This window comes from Gorilla gorilla, chromosome 18 (assembly GCF_029281585.2).
Source record: "Gorilla gorilla gorilla isolate KB3781 chromosome 18, NHGRI_mGorGor1-v2.1_pri, whole genome shotgun sequence".
In the NCBI taxonomy this organism is placed as follows: domain Eukaryota; kingdom Metazoa; phylum Chordata; class Mammalia; order Primates; family Hominidae; genus Gorilla; species Gorilla gorilla.
This window is the reverse complement of record NC_073242.2, coordinates 3784956-3804499: the sequence shown is the minus strand read 5'-3', so window position 1 is coordinate 3804499 and position 19544 is coordinate 3784956. Positions and strand designations below refer to the sequence as shown.

Sequence of the window (19544 nt, the reverse complement as noted above, 5' to 3'; positions counted from 1 at the left end):
TTTTTGAGATGGAGTCTCGCTTTGTCACCCAGGCTGGAGTGCAGTGGCTCGATCTCAGCTCACTGTAACCTCCGCCTCCCTGGTTTAAGTGATTCTCCTGCCTCAGCCTCCGAAATAGCTGGGATTACAGGCGCCCGCCACCATGCCTGCTAATTTTTGTATTTTCAGTAGAGATGGTTTCACCATGTTGGCCAGGCTGGTCTCAAACTCCTGACCTCAGGTGATCCACCCGCCTCTGCTTCCCAAAGTGCTGGGATTACAGGCGTGAGCCACCATGCCCTGCCCGGAGATCTAATGTAGTAGAGATAATGACCTTTATCTGCCACGTGTATCAAATATTTTCTCTGGCTCTTGCCCCCCCCCCCCCCGTTTTTTTTTTGAGACGGAGTCTCGCTCTGTCGCTCAGGCTGGAGTGCAATGGTGTGATCTCGGCTCACTGCAACCTCTGCCTCCCGGGTTCAAGCCATCCTCCTGCCTCAGCCTCTTGAAGTTGGGATTACAGGCGCCCGCCACCACGCCCAGCTAATTTTTTGTATTTTTAGTAGAGACGGGGTTTCACAGTGTTAGCCAGGATGGTCTCGATCTCTTGACCTCGTGATCTGCCCGCCTCGGCCTCCCGGAGTGCTGGGATTACAGGCGTGAGCCACCACGCCCAGCCTGTCCACTTTTCCTCAGTGTCACCTTGAGAATACCATGTCTGAGGAAAAGCATCTCTACATGTGCCTAGAAGACTGGAACAGCTACGCATTAAATGTTAGGGGTCTGGATGGGGCCTGTCTCTACCCCGTGTGTGTGTGTGTGTGTGTGTGTGTGTGTGGCATGTCTGTGTTAACACATGTGCTCTTGGATGTGACAGCCATGTCCTGTTCTTGTTTACACATGACACAGTTTGCCGCGTGTCAGGCGGCAGCTGAAGGATGTGCTGGACCTGGGATACACAGGAAGGTGCAGCAAGCCTTGTTTTCGGAAGTTCTACTATGACCGTGACTGGTTTTATGTGGACAAATATAAAAAAGCTTCACTCTCCGTAGTGGTGTCGGGTGACGGCAGGGGTCTGGGTCGGTTCCTGGTCCACCTCGCCAGCTACGTGGCTAGGTGCTGGGGCTGGTCCCACCTCCCTCACCACAACCCCCCGGCACCCCAGGTCCCCAATTCCAGGCCACAGCCGTGGAGGCTGGGCGCTGCGCAGGTACCGGCTCGCGCCGGGAGGGGGCGCTGTTCCCTAACCTGCTCCGAGTCAGCCCTGGGCCTTTACGCCGCCCGCGTGCGTTCAGGCTGCAGGTGCGGAGTTCCCGCGGTGGGTCCGGGCCGCGTGCTTGGCCCAGAGTGGGGAGGACGAAGCCAGCCGCCCTCGGGATGGGCAGAGTCGGCCGTCCTCGCAGCCCGCCGCCCGGGGCGTCCCGCGGCCCCCACCTACCACCCCATTCGGGAGGGTCAGGCCGCACGCAGTTCGGTGCCCCGGTGGCCGAGGCCCCAAACCTGCTAGGGGTGGAAAGAGGCGCGCCTGGATCTGGGCACTGGGGGTGCGCCCCAGGCCCTCGTCTTTCCTTGGGGAGGGGCGGCGCCTTCCTCTCGCGTCCTGCCCTCGAGAGAGCACGGCAAGAAGGCTGCTCCTTGGGGAGGCTTTACTCAAACACGGGGAAGGTCTCCTGGGGGTCCCGCGGCCACCCACCCACAGTTCAGCGGTACTCGGAAACCAGCGCCGAGATCACGTGGCTCAGGAACTTGTCCAGCGACGCCTGCAGCGCGGGGCTGAAGTCTCCGGGGTAGTGCCGGGCGAGGGTTACCAGCAGGCAGTGGCCCAGGAGCTGCGGCGAGCGCTCAAGGCTCACTCGCCTGCACCCGCCCCGCACGCCCCCCGCACCCGCCCCGCCGAGGCCCTCCCGGGGACAGGGGCCCAGCACGGCAGCCGCTCACCTGGAAGCTGGCCGGGTCCACTCGCAGCTGGCACGCGTGCAGGCGGCTCAGCGCGGACAGCGCGTGGGGTAGGTCGTCCAGGCGCTCCACGGCGAGGCTCAGCGCGTCCGCCACCTTCTGGCCGTGGGCTCTGACCTGTGAGGAGCCGGGGCTCAGGTCCAGGTGGGAGAAGTAGGTCTTCGTGGCGGGGAAAGCCAGGAAGGTCCTGCGAGAGGAACGTGGGTGAGGCGCGTCCGGGGTACTTGGGGAGGGAGGGCCCCTGGGGGCGGGGGCGCCCAGCCTCGCGCTACCTCTCCAGGGCCTCTGTCGTGTAGACGCCGACGTTGCTGCCCAGCTTCTTCCACAGGGCGCGCACCAGCGCCCGGTCCTCCGCGGACAGCGCCATCCCCGCGCTGGAACCCGCCGCGCCCTGGGCCCCCGCTGCGCCTGCGCAGACCGGCCAGGGGTCCCGCGGCCTCCAGGGGGCGCCGCGCCGCAGCTTCGCCGCTCTGGGGTCCAGGGCCTCGTCCGAGATCCCGGGACCGCGCGCGCTCAATCTCCGACGGCTCCGACCGGGGCCCTCTGAATCGCCCTGCATCCAAGGCCCCCCGTCTTAGGTGTTCACCATATGGTTTTTAGTCTCTACTAAAAACACAAAAATTGGCCGTGTGCGGTGAGTGCAGTGGCGCCATTCCGGCTCACTGCAACCTCCGCCTCCCGGGTTCAAACGATTCTCCTGCCTCAGCCTCCCGAGTAACTGGGATTACAGGTGCATGCCACCATGCCAATTTTGTATTTTTAGTAGAGACAGGGTTTCACCGTGTTAGGCTGATCTCAAACTCCCGACCTCAGGCGATCCTCCCGCCTCAGCCTCCCAAAGTTCTGGGATTACAGGCGTGAACCACCGCGCCCGGCCATGTATATTATTATAGCACTGAATTTCGGCATGGATTTGGCATTGGAAGTCAGTTTATTCTGCCTCTTGATTCTATTGTGACACTTGCCCGAGTCTGTTTTCTCATTTATTATATAAAACGAGGGTGACAATTTCTTCTCAGATTGTGGGAAACGGATAACAGCTGTCAGGTGCCTGACTCGTAGCAGGTGTTTCTTCAGGGCAATGAACATTTATTGAGTGCCTGGGATGTAACCCAAGAATAATAGTAAATGCTTATGCAGCACTCACTCTGCTGTACCCCTTATATCTTTTTTGTTTTAAAAAAAGTGATAAAATAGTCATAAATTACCATTGTAGCCATTTTTCAGGTATAAAATTTGGTGATATTAAGAACATTTAGTGTTATGCAGCCATCACCACTATCTAGGTCATAACTTTTTCATCATCCCAATTGCCACCTCGGTACTCATTAACAGTAACTCTGGCCCCGGCAGCCACTAATCCGCTTTTGGTCCCTATGGATTTGGCTGTAGCGGATATTGCATATAGATGGGGTCATGCAGTTTGTGACCTTTGGTGTCCGGCTTCTTTTACTTGTCAAATATTTTCAAGGTGCAGCTACATCCTATCAGGGCTTCATTTCTTTTTATGGCCAAATAATATTCCATTGTGTGTGTAGGCCACCACATTTTATTTACACATTCATCTACTGATGTATAATTTTTATAATTTTTTTTGAGATGGAGTTTTGCTCTTGTTGCCCAGGCTAGAGTGCAATGGTGTGATCTCGGGTCACTGCAACCTCTGCCTCCTGGGTTCAAGTGATTCTTCTACCTCAGCCTCCCGAGTAGCTGGGATTACAGGCGTGCGCCACCACACCCGGCTAATTTTTTGTATTTTTAGTAGAGATGGGGTTTCACCGTATTGGCCAGGCTGGTCTCGAATTCCTGACCTTGTGATCTGCCCACCTTGGCTTCCCAAAGTGCTGGGATTACAGGCGTGAGCCACTGCGCCCAGCCACTGTGCTAATTTTTTAATTTAATTTAATTTAATTTAATTTAATTTTTTTTTTGAGACAGAGTTTCGCTCTTTTTGCCCAAGCTGGAGTACAATGGTGCGATCTTGACTCACTGCAACCTCCGCCTCCCAAAGTGCCAGGTTTACAGGCGTGAGTCATCGCACCCGGACAATTTTTGTCTTTTTAGTAGAGACAGGGTTTCACCATGTTGGCTAGGCTGGTCTCGAACCCCTGACTTCAGGTGATCCACCTGCCTCGGCCTCCCAAAGTGCTGCAATTACAGGTGTGAGCCACCGCGCCCGGCCAATTTTTATAATTTTTTCTTAGGCTTAGTCAACTGAAGCAGCAGGAGTGGAGAAGGAAATGATAAATTTATAACTGGTTCTGATCAATTAATTGTAAAAACCGCTGCACTCCAACCAGCCCACTGCTGTACATTTGACATATTTCTACCTTTAGGTAGACCTTTAGGTAGACCTCCATTCTTCCTGATGAAATAACGAAGATACCATCTTCCTGACAGTTGATACTGTACCCACAGGCTGCGGGAAGGACATCACAAACGCAGGCAGAGGGCCTGCCATAGGTATTTACCAAGGGTGATTCATGGGCTCAGGGAAGAAAAGATATTCCTATCAGTTGAGGGCCAGGGCTTTATGGCTACCAGGTCCGGGAACCCTCTCTCTGATACCCCAGGCACTGCAAGGCTGCTCAGCACAGAGAAAACACACACCAGGGAGAAGGGACCTTCTAGCCAGGCCTCTGTGGCCCCGCTCTCCTCTCCAGTCACAATGGGACAGGCTCCCCAGCCTCAGGGGAGCTGAGTGGGTGCTGAGCTGGGCCCTGAGCTGGGCCCAGAGACAACTTCCTGATCTTGACAGCCCGAGGGCATCAGTGTCTGGAGTTTGAGCATTCTGGGGTGACCTGGGGCTGAAAGTAGAGCCCCTGTTGAATTATCTGGGGCCTGCAGTTGCACCCCTCACCCCCGATTTCATCTAGACTGTGCCTGTATCTGGGAGGTTTTACGGAGACTAGTGGGAACGATGGGGGATCAATGCAGCCGCGCTGGAGTGGGATTTCTCTGACCTACCCACCACCCATATCTGGGAGGACCTCTGGGAAACCAGTGAGGTCCCAGGCAGAAAGCCAGCCAGTTCATGGCACAAGAGTGCCCAGAAACGTAAAGATGGATAAATTCATTATTTCAGCAAACCTGCATTGAATCTGAAACGCCTGGGAATAAAACTCGGGAAAGAGCAAATGCATCCTCAAAGCACTCTAGGGTCCAGCGTTTTTCCAGCTGGACTTCGCGGTGGCTCAACTTTCCCTCCTCCATCCCCTCCTCCCGCCCCTGCCTTTTCCTACTCTATCCAGCTGCAGACAGGTCCTAGCCATGTGTGTCCCAGCCATGTGTGTCCTAGCCATGTGTGGACAGCCAGCTGCTGTCCACGCCCATGCCTGGCACGTTTGCTGAGGGAAGAAACTCAGGCACACACAGGCTGCCGCCCACTCAGACTTCATTCAAAGACCAGGGGGGTACGGGTGCAGGAAGGGGAGGAGGGCCTGGCGGGAGGCCCAAGGGGCAAGAAGCATGGCCACCGAGGCTCCAGATTAACGGTATTTGGAGGTCAGCACGGTGCTCACAGAAGCCAGGAACTTGTCGACGGAAGCGTGCACCGCAGGGGTGAACTGGGAGGGGAAGTTGGCGGCCAGGGTCACCAGCAGGCAGTGGTTTAGGAGCTGTGCAGAGAAGAGGGTCAGTGAGGCCGAGGGCCCAGGGCCCGCCGCCGCCGCCTGCGCTACACCTCCCGCAACCCGCGTGATCCTCTGCCCTGCGAGGAAGGCGCCATCTCGCCCCTCGACCCAGATCGCTCCCGGCCCGCCGCTCACCTTGAAGTTGACCGGGTCCACCCGAAGCTTGTGCGCGTGCAGGTCGCTCAGGGCGGACAGCGCGTTGGGCATGTCGTCCAGGTGCTCCACGGCGTTGGTCAGCGCCTTGGCCACCTTCTTGCCGTGGCCCTTCACCTGGGCAGAGCCGTGGCTCAGGTCGAAGTGCGGGAAGTAGGTCTTGGTGGTGGGGAAGGACAGGAACATCCTGCGGGGAGAAGCAGAGTGAGGGGTGGGGTTTGGGTCCGGGGCCAGGACGGTTGAGGGTGGCCTGTGGGTCAGGGCGGGCGAGGAGCCCGGGTCGGAGCAGGGGAGGGAGCCTCACCTCTCCAGGGCCTCCGCAATATGGTCGCCAGCGTACGGGAGGGCCTTAACCCAGGGGCCTAAGATCTCCTTGACGTTGGTCTTGTCGGCAGGAGACAGCACCATGGTGGGTTCTTTCTGAGTCTGTGGGGACCAGAAGAGTGCCGGGCCGCGAGCGCGCCGGGGTTTATGCTTGGGGCGCGGGGGCACGCCCGGCCGGGCGGTGTTCATCCGCTGGCGCGGAGCCCGGGGCGCAGCCTGGACCGCAGGAGAGTCCCCAGCAGGGCTTGCGCGGGGCCGGGCGGCGAGCTTGGCCTCCGCTGGGGGTGCACGCGGGGCGGGGGCCAGGACGTCTCCACCCTCCACCCGCCACTCCACTCCCGCCCATCCCGCTTGCCCGGGAGCAGGGCGGTAGCGGCGCTGGTGGGGCCGGCCCGTTGGGGTCGGGCGCTGTCGGCTCTTGCACCCCGGAGCGCAGCGCCACCCTTTCCTTTCGGGCGCCGGAGCGTCCCTAGTGAGGGAGAAAGTCAGCCCGCACCCCCGCCCCGGCCTGGCACGCGCTGGACGCGCATCGACTCCAGCGGGATCAGGGAACACACGGGCGAGCGAGTGCGAGCCGGGAGGCTTCGCCCAATCCTGGGGCGGAGAGGAATGCGCGCACCCGGACGCCCTGGCCCCTAGGAACTCAAAAGAATTTCTGCGCAGAGCCCCTCCTGCTCTCCAGCCTCGCTTCCTGCAGCTCCCTTTCCCTCTGGCGATAGTCACTAGTGTGCTTGAGTGACAGGCACCGGGAAGGAACAAATAGCAGGACTCAAAAGGCACGGGGCTGGGCTGGGGGCGGCTCCAGATTCAGACTCCTCTACCCGGGGTTGTGGGGTGGCGCGTGGGGGTGGTGGGTGCTGGCTAAGCCCCAAGTCATGGACTCACAGTTTGTGTGACTGACTCTCCCACTGGCCTAGAGGTCGTGGTTCACTGTGACACCCCCAGCTCTCCAAATGCTATCTGATGGAAGACTTGCTAGGTAAATAGTGGTTAAACAGGTAAACAAAGCAACAGCCGGAAGCGGCTGGAGCATTCAACCTCCTCTGGGAGGTAGGCAGTCCTCTAACCATCACACAAGTACACACAGAGGTGCAGACCTCATCACAGGCCCTGAGGAAGTCTGGAGGTGTGGACGAGGCATTCAAGGGGACCAGGGTTAGTCTGAGGGCTTCCTGGAGGAGGTGAGACTTAAGGATATGTATTAGGTGGAGGAGGTGGAGGAGAGAGGAGGCTTGGCTCGGGGAGGGGAAAGGACAGAGGAGACAAGGCCCCTGTGGTTGGAGAATGGAGGTGGGGAGATGTTGGGGTGATGAGGCCGGCCAGCTCCTGCAGGGTGAGGAAGGAAGGGGTGGACTTCTGGGGAAGGGTGAGAGGTGCAGGAGTGCCAGTGGGTGCATCCCTGTGCATGAAAAGTGATGTTTTTTGGGGGGATGGTACTGAGGAGAAAACAGCCTGAGAAATCACTGATAAGTCATTTCCTGGGGGTCTGGCAGAAGATCTTGCTTTGAGGAGTGCATCAGGTCAGCACCCTTCAGCCTGCTCCCTGCCCTGTCTCACCAGGCCCTTACTCAGGCCCTGCCCTGGGTGTCCAGGAGCAAGCCAGGGTAAGCTGCCTTGGGCAGAGAAGGAAGTAGCTCCGACCAGCTTAGCAATGCTTCCCCCATTGGATCTTCTCATTTCCCCTCCCTGTCTGCCACCCTCTTCTGACTCTGCCCACAGCCTGAAGGAAAAAAAAAAAAGATAAGATGTGGGGGCTTTTTCTTTTTTGAGGCGGAGTTTCACTGTTGTTGTACAGGCTGGAGTGCAATGGTGTGATCTCAGCTCACTGCAACCTCTGCCTCCTGGGTTAAAATGATTCTCCTGCCTCAGCCTCCCGAGTAGGTGGGTTTACAGGCATGGGCCACCATGCCCGGCTGATTTTGTATTTTTAGTATAGATGGGATTTCTCCATATTGGTCAGGCTGGTCTCGAACTCCCGACCTCAGGTGATCCTCCCGCCTCAGCCTCCCAAAGTGCTGGGATTACAGGTGTGAGCCACCGTACCTGTCGGATTTTAGTTTATTTTTTAAGTGTTTATGCTGAAATAACAATGCTCTGGGCTGTGAGGCACAGGAAGAGTGGGTGGTGGAGAGGGGAGGGAACTCCCCAACAATTCAGAGAGGTCCATGTCCAGAAGAAAAGCGGTGACAGGGTCCTCTCCACCCTCCCCAAAGCTCAATCCAGTACTGTCAGTGTGGAGGAGGAGGCTTGCTGTGGGGCAGGGGCTGGGCTGGAAGTGCTGCTCGTGTTCCTAGGCTGGCTGAGAGCCAGATGGGCTGTGCGACTTCCCAGCATGGATTCCAGGACTTCAGCACCGGGGACAGGGACCTTTCCAGAAGTTGCTGGCAGCACAGGAAGCAGAAGCACCAGGAGGTCCCAGAGGCCCTGGGTGGGGCAATTAGCTGGGAGCTCAGGGCTGGGCACACAGTGAGTTCTGACTGCACCTTACAAAGTGCAGGAGAAGTGCAGGAGCAAGGCCGCAAGGTGCTCTGCTGAGGAGTCTCCCCAGGTGTGGGCTGCTGGCTGTGAGCATCCCAGCCCCTTCCTCCTTCCCCACTGACTGGGCTGCTCTCAGAGGGTCACCATGACAGAGGAAGCGTGGGTAGGGCCAGCACCCTCACTCCAGCCACCTACCCTCTGGCAGGAAGGGGTGGGAATGAGAGAAATGTTCTGGCACCTGCACTTGCCTCAGTAACAGCCTATTTTGCTAGTTTGTTTTGTTTCGTTTTGTTTTGATGGAGAGCGTATGTTAACTGGGTTCAACCAGGGAGATTTCAAAGGAGGGTGGTGATGCTGGGACTCCCTGAGTAGAACCCTGGATGCCTCTCTCCTCCCCAGCTCCTGATCCACTACCTGCAGGCCTGGCACCTCTCAGGACTGGGGCTGGTTCAGCACCTTCTCTTGAGCAGGCCCACCTCAGCTTCCCCTCCCACACTCCCTGCAGTTCTCCCTCCCCAACCCCATGCAGCTGCAGAGAGGTGCTTGGTCAGAAACAGGAAAAAACCCCGATGGCTGGCACATTCCGGGACAGAGAGAACGCAGGCACACACAGGCTGCCGCCCACTCAGACTTTATTCAAAGACCAGGAAGGGCCGGTGCAAGGAGGGGAGGAGGGCCCGTTGGGAGGCCCAGCGGGCAGGAGGAACGGCCAGCGAGTCTCCAGCTTAACGGTATTTGGAGGTCAGCACGGTGCTCACAGAAGCCAGGAACTTGTCCAGGGAGGCGTGCACCGCAGGGGTGAACTCGGCGGGGAGGTGGGCGGCCAGGGTCACCAGCAGGCAGTGGCTTAGGAGCTGTGCAGAGAAGAGGGTCAGTGGGGCCGAGGGCCCAGGCCCGCAGCCGCCGCCTGCGCTACACCTCCCGCAACCCGCGTGATCCTCTGCCCTGCGAGGAAGGCGCCATCTCGCCCCTCGACCCAGATCGCTCCCGGCCCGCCGCTCACCTTGAAGTTGACCGGGTCCACCCGAAGCTTGTGCGCGTGCAGGTCGCTCAGGGCGGACAGCGCGTTGGGCATGTCGTCCACGTGCGCCACGGCGTTGGTCAGCGCGTCGGCCACTTTCTTGCCGTGGCCCTTCACCTGGGCAGAGCCGTGGCTCAGGTCGAAGTGCGGGAAGTAGGTCTTGGTGGTGGGGAAGGACAGGAACATCCTGCGGGGAGAAGCAGAGTGAGGGGTGGGGTTTGGGTCCGGGGCCAGGACGGTTGAGGGTGGCCTGTGGGTCAGGGCGGGCGAGGAGCCCGGGTCGGAGCAGGGGAGGGAGCCTCACCTCTCCAGGGCCTCCGCACCATAGTCGCCAGCGTGCGCGCCGACCTTACCCCAGGCGGCCTTGACGTTGGTCTTGTCGGCAGGAGACAGCACCATGGTGGGTTCTTTCTGAGTCTGTGGGGACCAGAAGAGTGCCGGGCCGCGAGTGCGCCAGGGTTTATGCTTGGGGCGCGGGGGCACGCCCGGCCGGGCGGCGCTCATTGGCTGGCGCGGAGCCCGGGGCGCGGCCTGGACCGCAGGGGAGTCCCGGGCGGGGCCTGCGCGGGGCCGGGCGGCGGGCTTGGCCTCCCCTGGGGGTGCACGCGGGGCGGGGGCCAGGACGTCTCCACCCTCCACCCGCCACTCCACTCCCGCCCATCCCGCTTGCCCGGGAGCAGGGCGGTAGCGGCGCTGGTGGGGCCGGCCCGTTGGGGTCGGGCGCTGTCGGCTCTTGCACCCCGGAGCGCAGCGCCACCCTTTCCTTTCGGGCGCCGGAGCGTCCCTAGTGAGGGAGAAAGTCAGCCCGCACCCCCGCCCCGGCCTGGCACGCGCTGGACGCGCATCGACTCCAGCGGGATCAGGGAACACACGGGCGAGCGAGTGCGAGCCGGGAGGCTTCGCCCAATCCTGGGGCGGAGAGGAATGCGCGCACCCGGACGCCCTGGCCCCTAGGAACTCAAAAGAATTTCTGCGCAGAGCCCCTCCTGCTCTCCAGCCTCGCTTCCTGCAGCTCCCTTTCCCTCTGGCGATAGTCACTAGTGTGCTTGAGTGACAGGCACCGGGAAGGAACAAATAGCAGGACGCAAAAGGCACGGGGCTGGGCTGGGGTCGGCTCCAGATTCAGACTCCTCTACCCGGGGTTGTGGGGTGGCCCGTGGGGTTGGTGGGTGCTGGCTAAGCCCCAAGTCATGGACTCACAGTTTGTGTGACTGACTCTCCCACTGGCCTAGAGGTCGTGGTTCACTGTGACACCCCCAGCTCTCCAAATGCTATCTGATGGAAGACTTGCTAGGTAAATAGTGGTTAAACAGGTAAACAAAGCAACAGCCGGAAGCGGCTGGAGCATTCAACCTCCTCTGGGAGGTAGGCAGTCCTCTAACCATCACACAAGTACACGCAGAGGTGCAGACCTCATCACAGGCCCTGAGGAAGTCTGGAGGTGTGGACGAGGCATTCAAGGGGACCAGGGTTAGTCTGAGGGCTTCCTGGAGGAGGTGAGACTTAAGGATATGTATTAGGTGGAGGAGGTGGAGGAGAGAGGAGGCTTGGCTCGGGGAGGGGAAAGGACAGAGGAGACAAGGCCCCTGTGGTTGGAGAATGGAGGTGGGGAGATGTTGGGGTGATGAGGCCGGCCAGCTCCTGCAGGGTGAGGAAGGAAGGGGTGGACTTCTGGGGAAGGGTGAGAGGTGCAGGAGTGCCAGTGGGTGCATCCCTGTGCATGAAAAGTGATGTTTTTTGGGGGGATGGTACTGAGGAGAAAACAGCCTGAGAAATCACTGATAAGTCATTTCCTGGGGGTCTGGCAGAAGATCTTGCTTTGAGGAGTGCATCAGGTCAGCACCCTTCAGCCTGCTCCCTGCCCTGTCTCACCAGGCCCTTACTCAGGCCCTGCCCTGGGTGTCCAGGAGCAAGCCAGGGTAAACTGCCTTGGGCAGAGAAGGAAGTAGCTCCGACCAGCTTAGCAATGCTTCCCCCATTGGATCTTCTCATTTCCCCTCCCTGTCTGCCACCCTCTTCTGACTCTGCCCACAGCCTGAAGGAAAAAAAAAAAAGATAAGATGTGGGGGCTTTTTCTTTTTTGAGGCGGAGTTTCACTGTTGTTGTACAGGCTGGAGTGCAATGGTGTGATCTCAGCTCACTGCAACCTCTGCCTCCTGGGTTAAAATGATTCTCCTGCCTCAGCCTCCCGAGTAGGTGGGTTTACAGGCATGGGCCACCATGCCCGGCTGATTTTGTATTTTTAGTATAGATGGGATTTCTCCATATTGGTCAGGCTGGTCTCGAACTCCCGACCTCAGGTGATCCTCCCGCCTCAGCCTCCCAAAGTGCTGGGATTACAGGTGTGAGCCACTGTGCCTGTCGGATTTTAGTTTATTTTTTAAGTGTTTATGCTGAAATAACAATGCTCTGGGCTGTGAGGCACAGGAAGAGTGGGTGGTGGAGAGGGGAGGGAACTCCCCAACAATTCAGAGAGGTCCATGTCCAGAAGAAAAGCGGTGACAGGGTCCTCTCCACCCTCCCCAAAGCTCAATCCAGTACTGTCAGTGTGGAGGAGGAGGCTTGCTGTGGGGCAGGGGCTGGGCTGGAAGTGCTGCTCGTGTTCCTAGGCTGGCTGAGAGCCAGATGGGCTGTGCGACTTCCCAGCATGGATTCCAGGACTTCAGCACCGGGGACAGGGACCTTTCCAGACGTGGCTGGCAGCACAGGAAGCAGAAGCACCAGGAGGTCCCAGAGGCCCTGGGTGGGGCAATTAGCTGGGAGCTCAGGGCTGGGCACACGGCGAGTTCTGACTGCACCTTACAAAGTGCAGGAGAAGTGCAGGAGCAAGGCCGCAAGGTGCTCTGCTGAGGAGTCTCCCCAGGTGTGGGCTGCTGGCTGTGAGCATCCCAGCCCCTTCCTCCTTCCCCACTGACTGGGCTGCTCTCAGAGGGTCACCATGACAGAGGAAGCGTGGGTAGGGCCAGCACCCTCACTCCAGCCACCTACCCTCTGGCAGGAAGGGGTGGGAATGAGAGAAATGTTCTGGCACCTGCACTTGCCTCGGTAACAGCCTATTTTGCTAGTTTGTTTTGTTTTGTTTTGATGGAGAGCGTATGTTAACTGGGTTCAACCAGGGAGATTTCAAAGGAGGGTGGTGATGCTGGGACTCCCTGAGTAGAACCCTGGATGCCTCTCTCCTCCCCAGCTTCTGAGCCACTGCCTGCAGGCCTAGCACCTCTCAGGACTGGGGATGGTTCAGCACCTTCTCTTGAGCAGGCCCACCTCAGCTTCCCCTCCCACACTCCCTGCAGTTCTCCCTCCCCAACCCCATGCAGCTGCAGAGAGGTCCTTGGTCAGAAACAGGAAAAAACCCCGATGGCTGGCACATTCCGGGACAGAGAGAACGCAGGCACACACAGGCTGCCGCCCACTCAGACTTTATTCAAAGACCAGGAAGGGCCGGTGCAAGGAGGGGAGGAGGGCCCGTTGGGAGGCCCAGCGGGCAGGAGGAACGGCCAGCGAGTCTCCAGCTTAACGGTATTTGGAGGTCAGCACGGTGCTCACAGAAGCCAGGAACTTGTCCAGGGAGGCGTGCACCGCAGGGGTGAACTCGGCGGGGAGGTGGGCGGCCAGGGTCACCAGCAGGCAGTGGCTTAGGAGCTGTGCAGAGAAGAGGGTCAGTGGGGCCGAGGGCCCAGGCCCGCAGCCGCCGCCTGCGCTACACCTCCCGCAACCCGCGTGATCCTCTGCCCTGCGAGGAAGGCGCCATCTCGCCCCTCGACCCAGATCGCTCCCGGCCCGCCGCTCACCTTGAAGTTGACCGGGTCCACCCGAAGCTTGTGCGCGTGCAGGTCGCTCAGGGCGGACAGCGCGTTGGGCATGTCGTCCACGTGCGCCACGGCGTTGGTCAGCGCGTCGGCCACTTTCTTGCCGTGGCCCTTCACCTGGGCAGAGCCGTGGCTCAGGTCGAAGTGCGGGAAGTAGGTCTTGGTGGTGGGGAAGGACAGGAACATCCTGCGGGGAGAAGCAGAGTGAGGGGTGGGGTTTGGGTCCGGGGCCAGGACGGTTGAGGGTGGCCTGTGGGTCAGGGCGGGCGAGGAGCCCGGGTCGGAGCAGGGGAGGGAGCCTCACCTCTCCAGGGCCTCCGCACCATAGTCGCCAGCGTGCGCGCCGACCTTACCCCAGGCGGCCTTGACGTTGGTCTTGTCGGCAGGAGACAGCACCATGGTGGGTTCTTTCTGAGTCTGTGGGGACCAGAAGAGTGCCGGGCCGCGAGTGCGCCAGGGTTTATGCTTGGGGCGCGGGGGCACGCCCGGCCGGGCGGCGCTCATTGGCTGGCGCGGAGCCCGGGGCGCGGCCTGGACCGCAGGGGAGTCCCGGGCGGGGCCTGCGCGGGGCCGGGCGGCGGGCTTGGCCTCCCCTGGGGGTGCACGCGGGGCGGGGGCCAGGACGTCTCCACCCTCCACCCGCCACTCCACTCCCGCCCATCCCGCTTGCCCGGGAGCAGGGCGGTAGCGGCGCTGGTGGGGCCGGCCCGTTGGGGTCGGGCGCTGTCGGCTCTTGCACCCCGGAGCGCAGCGCCACCCTTTCCTTTCGGGCGCCGGAGCGTCCCTAGTGAGGGAGAAAGTCAGCCCGCACCCCCGCCCCGGCCTGGCACGCGCTGGACGCGCATCGACTCCAGCGGGATCAGGGAACACACGGGCGAGCGAGTGCGAGCCGGGAGGCTTCGCCCAATCCTGGGGCGGAGAGGAATGCGCGCACCCGGACGCCCTGGCCCCTAGGAACTCAAAAGAATTTCTGCGCAGAGCCCCTCCTGCTCTCCAGCCTCGCTTCCTGCAGCTCCCTTTCCCTCTGGCGATAGTCACTAGTGTGCTTGAGTGACAGGCACCGGGAAGGAACAAATAGCAGGACGCAAAAGGCACGGGGCTGGGCTGGGGTCGGCTCCAGATTCAGACTCCTCTACCCGGGGTTGTGGGGTGGCCCGTGGGGTTGGTGGGTGCTGGCTAAGCCCCAAGTCATGGACTCACAGTTTGTGTGACTGACTCTCCCACTGGCCTAGAGGTCGTGGTTCACTGTGACACCCCCAGCTCTCCAAATGCTATCTGATGGAAGTCTTGCTAGATAAATAGTGGTTGTAAACAGATAAACAAACTTGGCTCTGGGTAGGGAAAGGACAGGGGAGAGAAGGCCCCTGTGGTTGCAGAATGTAGGTGGGGCGATATGGGGTGAGGAAGGAAGGGGTGGACTTGGCGGGGGGGAGGGGGGAGGTGCAGGAGTGCCAGTGGGTGCATCCCTGCTCATGAAAAGTGATGGTTTGGCCAGGCTCGGTGGCTCACGCCTGTAATCCCAGCACTTTGGGAGGCCAAGGCGGGTGGATCAGCTGAGGTCGGGAGTTCGAGACCAGGCTGACTGACATGGAGAAACCCCGTCTCTACTAAAAATACAAAAATTAGCTGGGTGTGGTGGTGCATGCCTGTAATCCCAGCTACTCGGGAGGTGGAGGCTGGAGAATCCTTTGAACCAGGGAGTTGGAGGTTGCAGTGAGCCGAGATCGTGCCACAGCACTCTAGCCTGACGACACAGCGAGACTCTGTCTCAAAAAAATAAATACATAAGGCCGGGCGCGGTGGCTCACGCCTGTAATCCCAGCACATTGGGAGGCTGAGGCGGGCAGATTGCGAGGTCAGGAGATCGAGACCATCCTCGCTAATGCAGTGAAACCCCGTCTCTACTAAAAATAGAAAAAATTAGCCAGGTGTAGTGGGGGGCGTCTGTAGTCCCAGCTACTCAGCTACTCGGGAGGCTGAGGGAGGAGAATGGCGTGAACCTGCGAGGTGGAGCTTGCAGTGAGCCAAGATTGTGCCACTGCACTCCAGCCTGGGTGACAGAGCGAGACTCCGTCTCAAAAATAATAATAATAATAAAAATACATAAAAATAAATAAATAAATAAATAAAGTGATGATTTTTGGGGGGGATCATGATGGAAACATAGTAATAATCAGTGAGAGTGTGGAATGGCACAGAGCTGAATGAACTGGCTGAAACGGATACAGGGGAGACACTTCACTGAGAATAGGAAGTTGTACACAGGTATCTACAGTATGATGGTATTTTTGTCCAAAAAGAGAGCCTGTGGCAGTAGTTGTAGATGTAGCTCTGTTCCCTCAGCATGGGATGGGGCCCATGGGCTGAGTTCCAAACCCTTCATTTTGGTCTTTTCTGGGGGTGGGTGTGAGGAGACAGGAAAGAGAGACACTCTCCTACTTTAAGTAACACAAAAAAGGGTGTGTGTGTGTGTGTGTGTGTGTGTGTGTGTGTGTGTGTGTGTGTGAAAGCATGGATAGATTTTAGTTTATTTATTTATTTATTTATTTATTTTTTGAGATGGAGTTTTGCTCTTGTTGCCCAGGCTGGAGTGCAATGGTGTGATCTCAGCTCACCTAAACCTCCACTTCCCGGGTTCAAGTGATTCTCCTGCCTCAGCCTCCCTAGTAGCTGGGATTACAGGCATGCGCCACCCCACCCAGCTAATTTTGTATTTTTAGTATAACTGGGATTTCTCCATATTGGTCAGGCTGGTCTCGAACTCCCGACCTCAGGTGATCCTCCCGCCTCAGGCTCCCAAAGTGCTGGGATTACAGGTGTGAGCCACTGTGCCTGTCGGATTTTAGTTTATTTTTTAAGTGTTTATGCTGAAATAACAATGCTCTGGGCTGTGAGGCACAGGAAGAGTGGGTGGTGGAGAGGGGAGGGAACTCCCCAACAATTCAGAGAGGTCCATGTCCAGAAGAAAAGCGGTGACAGGGTCCTCTCCATCCTTCACAAAGCTCAATCCAGTACTGTGAGTGTGGAGGAGGAGGCTTGCTGTGGGGCAGGGGCTGGGCTGGAAGTGCTGCTCGTGTTCCTAGGCTGGCTGAGAGCCAGATGGGCTGTGCGACTTCCCAGCATGGATTCCAGGACTTCAGCACCGGGGACAGGGACGTTTCCAGACGTGGCTGGCAGCACAGGAAGCAGAAGCACCAGGAGGTCCCAGAGGCCCTGGGTGGGGCAATTAGCTGGGAGCTCAGGGCTGGGCACACGGCGAGTTCTGAATGCACCTTACAAAGTGCAGGAGAAGTGCAGGCGTAAGGCCGCAAGGTGCTCTGCTGAAGAGTCTCCCCAGGTGTGGGCTGCTGGCTGTGAGCATCCCAGCCCCTTCCTCCTTCCCCACTGACTGGGCTGCTCTCAGAGGGTCACCATGACAGAGGAAGCGTGGGTAGGGCCAGCACCCTCACTCCAGCCACCTACCCTCTGGCAGGAAGGGGTGGGAATGAGAGAAATGTTCTGGCACCTGCACTTGCCTCGGTAACAGCCTATTTTGCTAGTTTGTTTCGTTTTGTTTTGATGGAGAGCGTATGTTAACTGGGTTCAACCAGGGAGATTTCAAAGGAGGGTGGTGATGCTGGGACTCCCTGAGTAGAACCCTGGATGCCTCTCTCCTCCCCAGCTTCTGAGCCACTGCCTGCAGGCCTAGCACCTCTCAGGACTGGGGCTGGTTCAGCACCTTCTCTTGAGCAGGCCCACCTCAGCTTCCCCTCCCACACTCCCTGCAGTTCTCCCTCCCCAACCCCATGCAGCTGCAGAGAGGTCCTTGGTCTGAGACAGGTAAACACCTCCACTGTTGGCACATTCCGGGACAGAGAGAACCCAGGCACACACAGGCTGCTGCCTACTCGGACTTCATTCAAAGATCAGGAAGTGCTGGGGCAGGGAGGGGAGGAGGGCCTGGTGGGAGGCCCAGCAGGCAGGGGGCATGACCACCAATGCTCTAGCTTAATGGTATTTTGAGGTCAACACAGCACTCACAAAAGCAAATAATTTGTCCATGGAGGCACCACATGGGTAAACTGGGAAGGGTGTGGCAGGCCTAGGTCACCAGCAGGCATTTACCCAGGAGCTGTGGAGAGAGAGTCAGGGGATGTAGATACTACTGCCACCTGTGCTCCACCTCCCTGAACGCGTGGGATGGTCTGTCCTATGAGGAAGGCCAGCTGCCCCCACACCCTAGATTCCTCCCAGCCCAAAGCTCTCCCTGACGTTGCCTGGGTCCACCCACAGCCCGTGGACATGCAGCTTCCTCAGCTCAGACACATCATTGGGCATGTCATCTAAGTGGACCACGGCATTGGTCAGCATGTCGGCCACCTACTTGCATTGTTTCTTGATCTGGGCTGAGCCATAACTCAGGGCCAAGTGAGAGGAAGGTCAGGAACATGCTTCAGGGGGAAGCAAAGAGTGAGGGGCTGGGGGCTGTGTCCAGGGCAAGAATAGTTAGGGGTGGCCAGCGGAGCCCTGGAGTGGGTGTTGGACCGAAGGTGTGAGCAGGGAGAGGAGGGTTCTTGCCTCTCCAGGGCCTCCGTGGCATAGTCAGCAGTGTGGTCGCCAACTTTCTCCCAGACCGCCTTGGTGTTAGCCTTGTCCTCAGGAGACAGCACCATGGCAGCTTATTTCTGAGTCTGTGTAAGCTCAGAAGTGAAAGGTGGGGGAGAGTAGGAGCTCTTATGCCTGGGATGCAGGGTCATTGGCTGGCAAGTTGCCAGGAGGTGCCTGGCACAGGAAAGGGGAGGAGGAGTGAGTGAGAGTAGACAGGTTGCCCAAGGCTGCCCTGCGTCTCTTAGTCCTGCCCAAACAGAGACCAGCTCTGTACGTGGTAGCCTTCCCGCTGCCATTGTCCTGAGCTTCCACACGGGGTCCTGAGCCGCTAATACCCATAAGGTATCCACATATGGCCCAGACCCAGGCAGCTTCCTGGATGGGGAGAAGAGCACAGTTTTTCCAAAGTGAAACATAAGCTGCTTTCACACCAAACTCTGCCTGGGACAAAAAGCTGTTAATTATCCATGTAAACAGTTGCGGGGGCTGGGTGTGGTGGCTCACGCCTGTCATCCCAGCACTTTGGGAGACCGAGGAGAGCAGATCACTTGAGGTCAGGAGTTTGAGACTAGCCTGATCAACATGGTGAAACTGTCTCTATTAAAAATACAAAAATTAGCCAGGAATGGCGGCTCATGCCTGTAATCCCAGCTACACGGGAGACAGAGGCAGGAGAATCGCTTGAACCCAGGAGGTCGAGGCTGCAGTGAGCCAAAACCGTGCCACTGCACTCCAGCCGGGGTGACAGAGCAAGGGCCCATCTCAAAAACAAAAACAAAGCAAAAAAAAAAAAGACCCCCAAAAACAAAAAAACAGTTGGGGGATGTAGATAACATGGGGCCAAGTTCTCCAAACTACCCGGCTGGCGTCCCAGGCAGTGCGGGGCAACAGGTCACTGGCACTGACTGGTGGGGAGAGTTTGGCCGACTCACAGTCAGGGCTCCGCTTCCAGCAGCTCTCTTCAGACCTCGTTGCTGACTGCCAGGTCAGACCTGGGTGCCAGGCCTGGTCCAGTGCTCCCCACACAGACCCAGGATGGCCAACCCAGAGCCAACCCTATTCAGGGTTTGGAGACCTCCAAGGTCCCACTGCTTTCCTCAGCCCCTGTTCTTTGTCTGAAAAGCCTGGGGTGGAGCCCTAAGATTCCCTTCCCGGTCCTGGGGAGGGAGAAGAGGGAACCTGGGGAAGGGAGTGCCTTGGCCTGGGCACCTGCAGAGATTGAGACACGGCAGCTGGGGCTGGGTGGAGGGGTGGGGTGGCAACGACCCTGCAGGCACCCACCCTGTGTTATGATTTCAAAAATTATTTCAAAAATCTCGTGAGTTGGACGTTGTTTTTCTATTCGATAGGTAAAGGCCTGAGAGCTCTGGGACACGCCCAGGGTCGCACAGCTTGTCATTGAGCAGGCTGGAAGACTAAACCTGCTCTGTCTGCCAAATTGTGGCCACTGAGGACTTCCTCCCGACCTCATCCCCAGGGCTGCAGGGTCACAGGCAGGGCTAACCAGGCTAGCGCAGGTTTGCCACTGAGGAAGTGTCCATGGGGGAAGGAAGGGGAAAGGAACAGGGCTGCGGAGTCCTCTGCTCTGGGCCAACGAATTAGGTT

General features: G+C 58.7%; 4 protein-coding genes across 4 annotated transcripts; all 4 read right to left on the bottom strand.

The window, feature by feature from the left end:
* Positions 1-1612: 1612 nt before the first annotated feature.
* HBQ1 (hemoglobin subunit theta 1) lies at positions 1613-2364 on the bottom strand. The gene is made up of 3 exons (XM_004056857.5): positions 2208-2364; positions 1918-2122; positions 1613-1808 (listed from the first exon to the last, which is right to left on the bottom strand). The coding sequence occupies exons 1-3, from the start codon at positions 2300-2302 to the stop codon at positions 1680-1682; spliced, it is 429 nt and encodes a 142-aa protein (XP_004056905.1). The 5' UTR covers positions 2303-2364; the 3' UTR covers positions 1613-1679.
* Positions 2365-5313: 2949 nt separating this feature from the next.
* LOC101146261 (hemoglobin subunit alpha-3) lies at positions 5314-6577 on the bottom strand. The gene is made up of 3 exons (XM_004056858.5): positions 6025-6577; positions 5703-5907; positions 5314-5552 (listed from the first exon to the last, which is right to left on the bottom strand). The coding sequence occupies exons 1-3, from the start codon at positions 6231-6233 to the stop codon at positions 5424-5426; spliced, it is 543 nt and encodes a 180-aa protein (XP_004056906.4). The 5' UTR covers positions 6234-6577; the 3' UTR covers positions 5314-5423.
* A 2560-nt stretch (positions 6578-9137) lies between these two features.
* Positions 9138-10062, bottom strand: LOC134757486 (hemoglobin subunit alpha-like). Its single transcript, XM_063699834.1, has 3 exons — positions 9848-10062; positions 9526-9730; positions 9138-9376 (listed from the first exon to the last, which is right to left on the bottom strand). Exons 1-3 carry the CDS (start codon positions 10045-10047, stop codon positions 9248-9250), a joined length of 534 nt encoding a protein of 177 aa, XP_063555904.1. The 5' UTR covers positions 10048-10062; the 3' UTR covers positions 9138-9247.
* A 2884-nt stretch (positions 10063-12946) lies between these two features.
* On the bottom strand, positions 12947-13842 carry LOC115931067 (hemoglobin subunit alpha). Its single transcript, XM_031002843.3, has 3 exons — positions 13657-13842; positions 13335-13539; positions 12947-13185 (listed from the first exon to the last, which is right to left on the bottom strand). Exons 1-3 carry the CDS (start codon positions 13749-13751, stop codon positions 13057-13059), a joined length of 429 nt encoding a protein of 142 aa, XP_030858703.1. The 5' UTR covers positions 13752-13842; the 3' UTR covers positions 12947-13056.
* Positions 13843-19544: the final 5702 nt, after the last annotated feature.

What these genes read in the sequence shown, in the direction of transcription:
- HBQ1 (XM_004056857.5), bottom strand. Translation starts at nt 2,302, where the DNA reads ATGGCGCTGTCCGCGGAGGACCGGGCGCTGGTGCGCGCCCTGTGGAAG. An exon ending in ACGACAGAGGCCCTGGAGAG is followed by an intron (nt 2,123 to 2,207) that starts GTAGCGCGAGGC and finishes TTCCTCTCGCAG; the next exon opens with GACCTTCCTGGCTTTCCCCG. An exon ending in TGGACCCGGCCAGCTTCCAG is followed by an intron (nt 1,809 to 1,917) that starts GTGAGCGGCTGC and finishes CGCTCGCCGCAG; the next exon opens with CTCCTGGGCCACTGCCTGCT.
- LOC101146261 (XM_004056858.5), bottom strand. Translation starts at nt 6,233, where the DNA reads ATGAACACCGCCCGGCCGGGCGTGCCCCCGCGCCCCAAGCATAAACCC. An exon ending in ATTGCGGAGGCCCTGGAGAG is followed by an intron (nt 5,908 to 6,024) that starts GTGAGGCTCCCT and finishes TTCTCCCCGCAG; the next exon opens with GATGTTCCTGTCCTTCCCCA. An exon ending in TGGACCCGGTCAACTTCAAG is followed by an intron (nt 5,553 to 5,702) that starts GTGAGCGGCGGG and finishes TTCTCTGCACAG; the next exon opens with CTCCTAAACCACTGCCTGCT.
- LOC134757486 (XM_063699834.1), bottom strand. Translation starts at nt 10,047, where the DNA reads ATGAGCGCCGCCCGGCCGGGCGTGCCCCCGCGCCCCAAGCATAAACCC. An exon ending in GGTGCGGAGGCCCTGGAGAG is followed by an intron (nt 9,731 to 9,847) that starts GTGAGGCTCCCT and finishes TTCTCCCCGCAG; the next exon opens with GATGTTCCTGTCCTTCCCCA. An exon ending in TGGACCCGGTCAACTTCAAG is followed by an intron (nt 9,377 to 9,525) that starts GTGAGCGGCGGG and finishes TTCTCTGCACAG; the next exon opens with CTCCTAAGCCACTGCCTGCT.
- LOC115931067 (XM_031002843.3), bottom strand. Translation starts at nt 13,751, where the DNA reads ATGGTGCTGTCTCCTGCCGACAAGACCAACGTCAAGGCCGCCTGGGGT. An exon ending in GGTGCGGAGGCCCTGGAGAG is followed by an intron (nt 13,540 to 13,656) that starts GTGAGGCTCCCT and finishes TTCTCCCCGCAG; the next exon opens with GATGTTCCTGTCCTTCCCCA. An exon ending in TGGACCCGGTCAACTTCAAG is followed by an intron (nt 13,186 to 13,334) that starts GTGAGCGGCGGG and finishes TTCTCTGCACAG; the next exon opens with CTCCTAAGCCACTGCCTGCT.